The sequence below is a fragment of the Haematobia irritans genome, chromosome 2 (genome assembly GCF_050003625.1).
Source record: "Haematobia irritans isolate KBUSLIRL chromosome 2, ASM5000362v1, whole genome shotgun sequence".
Lineage (NCBI taxonomy): Eukaryota > Metazoa > Arthropoda > Insecta > Diptera > Muscidae > Haematobia > Haematobia irritans.
In genome coordinates this window covers 90,963,524-90,975,687 of record NC_134398.1, presented here as the reverse complement: position 1 = coordinate 90,975,687, position 12,164 = coordinate 90,963,524, and the positions used below count along the sequence as shown (strand labels likewise).

Below are 12,164 nucleotides of genomic sequence, written 5' to 3'. Positions count from 1 at the left end.
ATTCTCTGCCAAGGAGCAGAATATGAGGCGGTATTGGGGTAAGGTTTGGTGGCCGTTAATTTGAATGATTCACGATTGAGTAAACCAACCCTGTATTTTAGTTGGAGCTGGTAATACCGAAGAAAATAGAAAAAAATGGGAATTGTAAAAAAATGGGGGATATTGGAAAATTAGCATTTGGCGGGGAAAACAGGGGGTATATAAACATTGACTGCGGGAAAATCGACATTATCAAACTGAGCAAGGAAGACAAACCTCTGGCATTTGTGTGTTCATCCATTATAAGAAAACTAAATATCAAACAATAGTGGTGTTTTTTTTAAATACATATCGTACTAACGTTTATTATTGTGAGTATTTTGTGCATTAACAACTCGTAGAATAAATGTTAATTAGTGTAAACATATTTAAATGGTGATAGGTATATTTGCTTCCGATTGGTGAGACAGCACTGGCCTAAAAGGACGCCTATGAAGGCCAGTGCATGACATTATTTGGAGGAGCTGTCCAGTAACTGACACTTTGATGAAAAAAAAAGCAATTCCGGCATACATTAAATATAAACTACGTCAAAAAAGGCGAGACCATTTGCGGCATCAAGATTGAGCCCACCATTATTGGACATCACCGAGCAGTATATTCAATTTCCAAATTTGGCTGTTGAGGGAGATCACCAGTGAAGTACAAGTGTGAACCTGCAAAGGAAAATAAATAAGCCCATAAAAAAAAAAAACAGAATAAATATAACAGGTAAATCTGTGTCTCACTAGTATTGTGTGATGTCCGTCCATAAGTTGAGGTAGATGATTGTGTCTTCCACATATAATTCCTGCTGTTTGGTAAATAAAAAAATAGAAACGTTTGAAGTGGTGTTCCAAAACCTGAAAAGAAAAAAAAAAAGGAACTGATATTAAAAAAATAACTGGAAAATAATATATAAAAATTAAGAAAAGGATTTATTTATAATTGATTAACATAAGAATGTATAGTAAAAGTTTAGGATTAAGAATCTAATTGTTAAGACAGCGATTTTGTAAGGGGAAAAATATCTTTATTGAGTGTTTAGGCTTTGGGTGGTAGGATTTCAGGATACTTGTATTTAGTTTGGTACTGCGAAGTTGTTTTGAGCCGCAGACTGATTCTTTTAAGAGAGCTCTTTTACTAGATTTCTATAGAGTAAATTATTGGCGAGGAATAGGCCATTTGAACAAGGTTCTGAATCTGGGTCATCCTAGAGATTGTGCCAAGAGGTAGTTACAAAGATATCTTTCTTCATAACATCTGATTTAACTATATTGTTATACAAAAAAAAAAAAATCAATATTAATTGCATATGAGAAAAGAAATTGTCATTTCCTATTCTTTTATCACAATTTTTGGTGTTTTGATTAATAAAATTGTAATGTCTTGATCTGTTGTTAAAAAAAATGTTGTGTTGGTAATTTTTGGTCATTGGGGGGCCGAGGTATGAAATAATTGTGTGAGAAAATTGTGTGTGTGGTATCAGGGGCCCAAAGAAATATGTTATTGGCTAAAATGGAGTGTTTTTGGGTCATGGTTGGGAGGGCAAGCGTGGGGTCACAACACCAAGACCTCTGTATGAATGTTTTTCCGCTCGAGATAGTCGTAAGTCGCGTTGTTTTATATTTGTGTATGTTCAAACTCGTTCGATGTTAGTGCTCTGGGTTTGATGTAGGCGGGTTGAGTCCCACACCCATGGAGATCGCCGTAGTCAGCCGGACAGCCATGTCAAACGCCGCTATAGACGCACATAACAATGTTAGAATAAGATTGTAGCAATTAGTATATACTACTAATGTAATTTATTATAATAAATTTATTATAGATCAATACTTCCTGAAGAAGCAATTCAAGAAAATTGCGAAATATTGAAGAAAATATAAATAAAAAACATATAGATCTCAAGCTCGAAAAAACATAGAATTTTCATTATATATTTTATTTTGATGAAAATTAATAAATTATACAAAATTCATAGAATTTTGGCTTTGACTTTCAATTTGAAGTGGGGATATCATTCATACAAATTTAGATTGAAAAGTATTTGCAACGGTGTTAATTTTGAATTTGACTCGCATCGAAAATTGTTTGACAAATATTGAGTAGCGATGCATTTCAATTTGAGGATAACACTTGAGATATTATTGCTAATGTGTTGAATTTCACTGTTGAGGGTAATGTCTGTTTTTTGTTGAGAACGCGATTTTCTCAACAATTTTTCAACTTGAATATTACCCTAATCCTTTGAAAAAATGTTTGAAAAATTGTTGAAATTTAGCATTTTTCAAACGTTTGTGTTTATTGGGTGTGTTATTTGTATAAATGTTATACCTATATACGATGTATAAATTTTTATTCAAATTAATAAACTTCTATACAATCGTATTTTACTTGACCACAATGACTCTTACAACTATCTTAAAATTCACTTTTTCTAATAGTTTGAAATTTATCTAAAAAAGCACCTAATAATTGCACTCATGCGATACTTTTTTGTAGTAACTTGGCGTACAACCTCTCAATAATGACGGCACTTTTGCGAGGAGTTTTGGATATCGTATACGACTGTTTGCGGTGTGGTGGAGATTCCCAGAAGTTCCGTCAAATTCTAAAAATGTTGGCAGTGTTTGCTCCAAACTTCCACCAGCAGATATCGCGAACGGATCTATTACTGCACAATTGATGAGCACATAGTTGATAGGGATTTTATGTTTTTTTTGTCAGAATCTGTCCAGTAAAGGTAGGTTGGCAATACTGACCAAATTCAGAAACAATTGATACGGTATAACGATATAAATTTATTATAAAGTAATGAACATTTTTAAAAGCATTGAAACTGAAGAATATATCGGAATTTCAACTACTATTGAGTACAAATAGTCGCGTGTGGTTTTAAAAAACGTCGGTCTTTTATCAAATACGCTTTAATGTACCCATTACTATAACAACAAATACTCTACTTGTGAAGATATTTATTTTGTTTGATCATTGAACAAGATATTTGTATCTCTCTTTCAATAAACATTTGTCAATGCTGCCTGTTGTACAAAATGTAATGTTATTCGTCATTTATGTTTTGTGCATATATGTGTTTATAGTCATGGAACTAAATGATTTTTTGAAACAAAATCTGGTCATATCTGCCAACGTATATAATAAATATAATTTTTGGGTCACTTAGGTAGTATGACTAACCTACAACTATGATTTGTGGTGAAGTATGTTATTTATAATATGCTTGTGAATATACATTACGGTACTGGTTTCTTTATAAGAGAATGTACTACAATCAAAGAATTTTGTTATTCATAACATTAAAACATAACATTTGGTAATATATGTTATACCCTTCACCACTACTGTGGTACAGGGTATAATAAGTTTGTGCATTTGTATGTAACGCCAAGAAGGAAAAGTCAGAGACCCATGATTTAGTATACCGATCGTCTTAGAATTGAATTCTGAGTCGATGTAGCTATACCCGTCTGTCTGTCTTTCTGTCTGTTCATCAGATTTAAATATAGCTGTCATATATATTTTTGATTGATTAATTGATTTATTTAGCAATAAGCTATTATATACAAAACATTAATTCAATAAGTAGAAATTGAAATTTCTGAAATCTTTCTTTTACATATGTAATCATTTTACATTTGAATACAAAAATGTTGTTCTCATTTTTCAATTCTTGAGGCATTCCATTAAAAATGTTAAGTCCCTTGTAGAACAGTAGGTTTTGACCAAAGTTTGTTGATGAAAAATCAAGTCTGAAATCCATAGCATTTCTAAGATTGTACGGTTGAATATCCGCAACATAATTCAAAAATTGTTCCAAGTATTTCGGCATCATTCCATGTTTAGTTCTGAAAATGAATAATAAAACATTCATTGTTAGTCGTTGATTCACTGATAACCATTGCAAACTTTCCAACATTTCGTTAATATGGGTAAGGCGATGACATTGTAGTATACAACGCATTCCTCTATTTTGTAGTTTTTGAAGTAGATCTCTCATTTGTTGTGTACCGAGAAACAGTATTGTAGAGCAATAGTCGAAATAGGGCTATATCGTTGTATTAACAATATTTATAGCTGTACCCATTGATAAAGTGTATCTGATTCTTCTTAAAAAACGCAACTTTTTTCGATATTTTCAACGTAGTTGAAATGTGATACAAAGTTCAGTTTTCTATCCAATATAACACCCAAATATTTTATCTCCTCAACTTTTTCGATTTCAGCACCATCCATTCTAACTTGCTCCGATGTAGATCCGTTTATTATTCCTCAGGGGTTTTTCCAACAGCATATATTAGTGTATCATCAGCAAACATGTAAACGTTTGAATTCCTTATTCCCAGGAAAATTAAGGTACCCAATACTGCACCTTGAGGGACCCCTGAGTTAGTGAGTTTCGGATTAGAAAATTGATGGCCACATTTGGTTTTTTGGTATCTGTTATTTAAATAAGATGTAAATCAGCATAATTCAGTACCTCTAATACCATAGCTTTTTAGTTTGTGTAATAAAATCTCTATCTCTTATTTCGAATGCTCTCTTTAAATCAAGAAATACAGCAGCTATACATCTGCTCATAATTAGCGTGTTTGTCAACCGGTCTTCTTCAAATCCCGTGCATCCGAATATTTTATGATTTTCGAAATACTTGCAAAATATCAGCCAAATCGGTTCAGATTTAGATATAGCTCCCATATATATATCTTTCGTCCGATTTAGACTCATATGACCACAGAGGCCAACGTATAACACCGATTTGAGTGAAAATTTGCACAGAGAGTAGAATTGACATTCTACCTATGCTTGCTGAATTTAATTGAAATCGGTTAAAATTTAGATATAGCACCCATGTATATCTTTCGCCCGATTTAGACACATACGACTGTAGAGGTCAAATTTTAACACCGATTCACGTAAAACCTTTCATAGAGAGTAGAATTGATATTCTTCCAATCCTTGCTAAAGTTGGTTGAAATCGGTTCAGATTTACATACAGCTCCCATATATATCTTTCGCCCGATATGGACTTATATGGCCCCAGAAGCCAGAATTTTGCCCTTATTTGGATTAAATTTTGTACAGGGAGTAGATTTAATATTGTAGCTATGCATGTCGAATTTAGTTGAAATCCGTTCAGATTTAAGTATAGCTCCCACATATCTTTCGCCAGATATACGCTTATATGGCCCCAGAAGCCAGAGTTTTGCACTAATTTGCTTTAAATTTTGCACAGGGTGTAGAATTAATATTGTAACGAAGCGTTCTAAATTTGGTTGAAATCGGTTCTGATTTAGATATAGCTCCCATATATATCTATCGACCGATATGGACTTATATGGCCCAAAAACCAGCGTTATGCGCTAATTTACTTTAAATTATGCATACCAAATTTGTTTGAAATCGGTTCAGATTTATATATAGCTCCCATATTGTATATGTTTTTCTTATTTCTGCTAAGTCGAAAACTTGTAAGAATGACTTAAATGTTCCCATACTTGTAATTCAGAGCTATCGACCGATAAATCATAAAGACACTTTTGCAAAATTGCCTAAAAATTACTTCAGATTTAAATGTTTCCCATATTTTTTACTAGCATTGTGTTCCACCCCAGGGGATTAGACGACTGAAAACTTGAGTCTACGGTTTTTTTAGAAGTCTAACCAATTTTGTTCCCCTATACAATTTTGTATGTATAGGGTAACAAAAACCTTTATATATAGCACCCAACACATTTGACGGATTTGATATGGTATCGAAAATATAGATCTAAAAAGCGGCCCCGCCCGACTTTAGACTTTCCTTACTGTTTTTTGATGAAAAGGATATTTCAACTAACATACATTTGTTGGTTTTATCAGCAAATATTATCTGCTGATATTGTATGGAAATACAATTCACGCTATTAGCTATTTAAAGATAAATGGAAAAAGGGCTTAAATCTACTTTAGTACAAGTGGTCCGATTGGTCCAATTTTTGGCCCCACTTTTTGTCGGAAAGACCTATTTTCGGAGTTACAGGCCCTTAAAGTTTTCATTATCACGTATATTGGATTTAGTATCCATCGCATATAATCATCCTAAAAGTAATATATTTAGAATAACATGAACCCGGAGAGGTCCTGGGTTCGCGTTAGCCCACTTTGGACTCTGTCCACAGGAGAAAATCTCAAACCCCGACCGAAGGCTAGCCACTTATCTCCTTTGGGTACGCATTGGAACATTGAAATGATCGTTCCAAAAAGTGGCAAAACATTGAAATTATCGTTCCAAGCGATGGTAAACAAACCAAAAACGCAGTTTCCTGACTTCTGTGTACTTTGTAGAAAAGATTATGAATGTTTAAAAATTCTTAAATACACCCCAGACATTTTCATACAAGACATTTACGTCAGTCGTCCTGTAAATACCAGAAAAATCATAAGCAGCCACAGCTTCCTCAACCATCAGAGCATCAACATCCACTTTGATGCTCTGATAGTTGAAGGAAATAAGAATTAACAAGTCAGGAAAGTCTAAAGTCGGGCGGGGCCGACTATATTATACCCTGTACCACTTTGTAGATCTATATTTTCGATACCATATCAAATCCGTCAAATGTGTTGGGTGCTATATATAAAAGTTTTTATTACCCCATACATACAAAATTGTATAGGGGAACAAAATTGGTTAGACTTCTAAAAAACTGTAGACTCAAGTTTTCAGTCGTCTAATCCCCTGGGGTGGAACACAATGCTAGTAGAAAATATGGGAAACATTTAAATCTGAAGTAATTTTTAGGCAACTTTGCAAAAGTGTCTTTATGATTTATCGGTCGATAGCTCTGAATTACAAGTATGGGAACATTTAAGTCATTCTTACAAGTTTTCGACTTAGCAGTGGCTGTTTTACAAGGAAATAAGAAAACATATACAATATGGGAGCTATATCTAAATCTGAACCGATTTCAAACAAATTTGGCATGCATAATTTAAAGTAAATTAGGGCAGAACGCTGGTTTTTGGGCCATATAAGTCCATATCGGTCGATAGATATATATGGGAGCTATATCTAAATCAGAACCGATTTCAAAAAACAAAGGCAATGATAATAAACGGATCTACATCGGAGCAAGTTAGAATGGATGGTGCTGAAATCGAAAAAGTTGAGGAGATAAAATATTTGGGTGTTATATTGGATAGAAAACTGAACTTTGTATCACATTTCAACTACGTTGAAAATATCGAAAAAAGTTGCGTTTTTAAGAAGAATCAGATACACTTTATCAATGGCTACAGCTATAATTATTGTTAACACAACGATAAAGCCCTATTTCGACTATTGTTCTACAATACTGTTTCTCGGTACACAACAAATGAGAGATCTACTTCAAAAACTACAAAATAGAGGAATGCGTTGTATACTACAATGTCATCGCCTTACCCATATTAACGAAACGTTGGAAAGTTTGCAATGGTTATCAGTGAATCGACGACTGACAATGAATGTTTTGTTATTCATTTTCAAAACTAATGATGCCGAAATACTTGGAACAATTTTTGAATTATGTTGCGGATATTCAACCGTACAATCTTAGAAATGTTATGGATTTGAGACTTAATTTTTCATCAACAAACTTTGGTCAAAACCTACTGTTCTACAAGGGACTTAACATTTTTAATGGAATGCCTCAAGAATTGAAAAATGAGAACAACATTTTTGTATTCAAATGTAAAATGATTACATATGTAAAAGAAAGATTTTAGAAATTTCAATTTGTACTTATTAAATTAATGTTTTGTATATAATAGCTTATTGCTAAATAAATAAATCAATCAATCAATCAAAAATATATATGACAGCTATATTTAAATCTGATGAACAGACAGAGAGACAGACAGACGGACATAGATAAATCGACTCAGAATTCAATTCTAAGACGATCGGTATACTAAATCATACGTCTCTGACTTGTCCTTCTTGGCGTTACATACAAATGCACAAACTTATTATACCCTGTACCACAGTAGTGGTGAAGGGTATAAAAATTGATGCAAAATTGATGGACATTGAAATTAACTTGAAGCATGTAATCGCTATGGTGTGGAGAGCAAAAAGTAGTCAATAAGAGAAGTCGAGTGTGGAAAGTGAAAGATTCATATTACGATAGGCATATCTCACTAACGCAGACTTCCTAAGATCAAAGAGATTGTTAACAAAATCTCCCATAATAACAATATTCTCGTATTACACAAGTCGGATATTTCTTCTTCAAAACTTGTGAAATACCCATGTACCAACAATATATTCCAGTCCCCGAACGATATCTCAGGTTTTCTTTTTGTACCCCGTCCGATATCTTTCAGTCCTTATTACTTCAAGAATTCCGTGTTACTTCAAGAATTACAAAAAGGAAGTGAAATAAGTGAGCCGTTAGTGATAATCGTACATTTGATAAATGAGTGTTAGGATCTATAATTACAGGGTTGTAATAATCCTCCCACACTTTAGAAAAAATCGTATATCATATATCTTATTCTAATATATAATTATCTAAATATGGCGGCAGCTTGCGTAGCCGTCTGGAAAATCGAGGCGTTGAAGGGCTATCCCCAGCTTGGCTCGCGCTACTGGGATGTGGTTCAGCTGGATCTTCCCGTGAAGTGTTAGGTTCTCTAGTTGAATCAGATTCATGTTGAGGAATGAGTTGACCATCAAAAGGTCGCTCTTCTACCGTTGAGTCTTTCGCAGCATCAGTTGTAGGCTGTAAATCTTTGTCTAACGGGGTCTGGTGATATGGCACTTTTTTCAGCCACTGGAATGTTTGGAAACATAACAGTTGGATTACTGCATTGTACATCTGTGGAAAGTATCTGGTCTATGTGTCTTTTCTGCGTGTAACCATTATCCAGCTTTGCCAAGTAATGCTTTCCTCGGGCTGCATGATTTCAGTGATCCCTGAAATTCGATTTTTTTTGTGTCCTTAAGCATAAATAGTTCAGCTACAAACCATCGTTTTTTATTCAGTTTTAGTCGATTGCGAGCTCTTGAGGAGAATGTCTAGTATGCGGCCGATGGAGGTGCGCACGCTTTACATCTCGGCTGCATTTTCCATCATATGTAGTCGTTTTGAATTAAAATGTGCACACACATATTTGTAGATTTTATAATACTATATATGTATAATGAATTTAACAATGATGACATTTGAAAAATTATTCCAATCGAATTCGGCTGTAGTTACCAAATGTGAGTGATGATTACTAAATTACAGTTGAGAAATTTCTTTACGGTAGGTTGTATCTACCGATGCGCAGTGGTTCCAAATCGCTTTTTATACCCTCCACCATAGGATGGGGGGTATATTAGCTTTGTCATTCCGTTTGTAACACATCGAAATATTGCTCTAAGACCCCATAAAGTATATATATTCTGGGTCGTGGTGAAATTCTGAGTCGATCTGAGCATGTACGTCCGGCCGTCCGTCTGTTGAAATCACGCTAACTTCCGAACGATACAAGCTATCGACTTGAAACTTGGCACCAGTAGTTGTTATTGATATAGGTCGGATGGTATTGCAAATGGGCCATATCGGTCCACTTTTACGTATAGCCCCCATATAAACGGACCCCCAAATTTGGCTTGCGAGGCCTCTAAGATTCATCCGATCCAGCTGAAATTTGGTACATGGTGTTAGTATATGGTCTCTAAATATAGCCCCCATATAAACCGATCCCCCGATTTGGCTTGCTGAGCCTCTAAGAGAAGCAAATTTCATCCGATCCGGCTGAAATTTGGTACATGGTGTTAGTATATGGTCTCTAACAACCATGCAAAAATTGGTCCACATCGGTCCAAAATTATATATAGCCCCCATATAAACCGATCCTCCGATTTGGCTTGCGGAGCCTCTAAGAGAAACAAATTTCATCCGATCCGGCTGAAATTTGGTACATAATGTTAGTATATTGCAAAGGCCTGCACAAGCCTATTCGAAGTAATCGATGTTCTAGTGAAGGCAGTACACTCCACGGCTGCCCTCGTTGCAGTCGGGTCTACGGCCCGGGGCGGACACAGGGTTTTCAACCCTGTCCAAGGACTGCAAATCCCCATTTGGAGTATGCTTATTTCCCGAAAAACTCGAAAATACCAACTCCAAAGGGCTACAACAACAACAACAACAACGAATACTTCGAGTACTTCGATTAATGAATAAAACAAAACCACTGTAAAGCGATTACAGTGTCAAGCATTGCAGAGCCATCACATTCAAAGGGAATCGTTATACAGTTCTTTTCAATATTTTGGTTTTGAAGTAATCGTCACGATACGAGTAAATCAAAACATTTTTAGTGAAGATAGAATACTTTGCTTTAGCAACGACGAAACTTCGTATGAGACACGAAGTAACTATCAAACAAAAGACAAACACAATCGTCGATCAGTTGATTGGCAGAAGTCAATGAATGCAGGCTGTGAGCGGGTCAGGCTCACTTAGACTATTCAGTTCATTGTGATACCACATTGGTGAACTTCTCTCTTATCACTGAGTGCTGCCCGATTCCATGTTAAGCTCAATGAAAAGTGACCTCCTTTTTATAGCCGAGTCCGAACGGCGTTCCACATTGCAGTGAAACGACTTAGAGAAGCTTTGAAACCCTCAGAAATGTCACCAGCATTACTGAGGTGGGATAATCCACCGCTGAAAAACTTTTTGGTGTTCGGTCGAAGCAGGAATCGAACCCACGGGCATGCTAACCATTACACCACCTTTATTGTATGTGCCAACAATAAACAAAATAGGAATGGTGTGTATGTGTGTGTAGCATACTCTTATAGTTGAGAAAACGAAATAACTTCATCTACTCAGAAATGAAAATTATGAAACGAATGGATTTGGAATTCCGATTACATTCGAATACTTCAAAACATTGTTTGGTGCTTGCTTTACTGTTTGTTTTGGTTCACAATGTGCAAGGTTTATATTTCACTCGTTTGAGAAATGGACAATGAAGTTACTACTCGAATTGTAAGGCGTGTGCTTGAAGTATTCGCTTGTGTATTCATTGCACAGGTTTGGTATATGGTCTCTAATGACTATGCAAAAATTGGTCCACATCCCCATATAAACCGATCACCAGATTTGACCTCCGGAGCCTCTTGGAAGACCAAAATTCATCTGATTCAGTTGAAATTTGGTACGTGATGTTAATATATGGCCTCAAACACCCATGCAAAAATTGGTCGATATCGGTCCATAATTATATATAGGCCCCATATAAACCGATCCCCAGATTTGACCTCCGGAGCACCTTGGAGGAGCAAAATTCTTCCCATTCGGTTGAAATTTGGTACGTGATGTTAGTATATGGTACCCAACAATCATGCAGGAATTGGTTCCTATCAGTCCATAATTATATATAGCTCCCATATAAACCGATCCCCAGATTTGACCTCTGGTGCCTTTTGGAGAAGCAAAATTCATCCGATCTGGTTGAAATTTGGTACGTGGTGGTAGTATATGATATTTAACAACCATGTGCGTTGAAATTTGTGGATGACAATAGAAGTTTCTACGCAATCCATGGTGGAGGGTACATAAGATTCGGCCTGGCCGAACCTGGTCCCAAAATTCCCAAAGGCGGGACATATGTTAAAAACCGTTATTTTTTGGTAATTTGCATATTTCTCAGCTGTTTACTGGTAGGATGTTGAAAACTTTTACAGTTAGTTAGTGGACACATGGGGCTTTTTGGGTAAGAGATCGGCTTAACTATCGGTGCTTTGCCAAATGAGAATTTTTCAAAGCAAAATTTTTAATTTTTAAAAATTGCCGATTTTGGGATGAGAAGACGTCATACACTACTTAACCAAAATAACCGACAAAAGCTATCTTTATTTGGTGTTCTATAAGAAATAAACAAAAAAGATTGAAAAATGTATACAAAAAAATTTACGACAGAATGAATGTAGGTGCCCGTGGACCCACTAGGGACAACACAAACTTGCAAACTTAAAGGAAACATCTCAGCTTTCACACAAAGAAAAAAATTATGTTGATATCTTTATCCGTTCAAATGTTGCAGAATTATTTAAAAAAAAAAAGCGATTTGGAACCGCTGTGCGATGTCAGGAAGTATTTTTCAAA

At 35.3% G+C, this 12,164-nt stretch overlaps 1 protein-coding gene and 1 long non-coding RNA gene across 3 annotated transcripts in view; one reads left to right on the top strand and one right to left on the bottom strand.

Moving 5' to 3' along the window:
* Positions 1-311: 311 nt before the first annotated feature.
* Positions 312-1,628, bottom strand: LOC142225745 (uncharacterized). The gene is made up of 2 exons (XR_012719395.1): positions 768-1,628; positions 312-695 (listed from the first exon to the last, which is right to left on the bottom strand). It is a non-coding gene; the product is annotated as an uncharacterized LOC142225745 (long non-coding RNA).
* Positions 1,629-2,771: 1,143 nt separating this feature from the next.
* The window catches only part of Rab30 (RAS oncogene family member Rab30), a 158,469-nt gene continuing 149,076 nt past the window's right edge, over positions 2,772-12,164 (top strand). Inside the window, exon 1 of one of the 2 annotated variants that reach the window (XM_075295573.1) lies at positions 2,772-2,803. Coding sequence is in view for 1 of the 2 variants with exons in the window: in XM_075295572.1 (XP_075151687.1) it covers positions 3,072-3,073 (2 nt within the window). In the remaining variant the exon portion in view is untranslated. The other variant, XM_075295572.1, reaches the window with a different exon arrangement.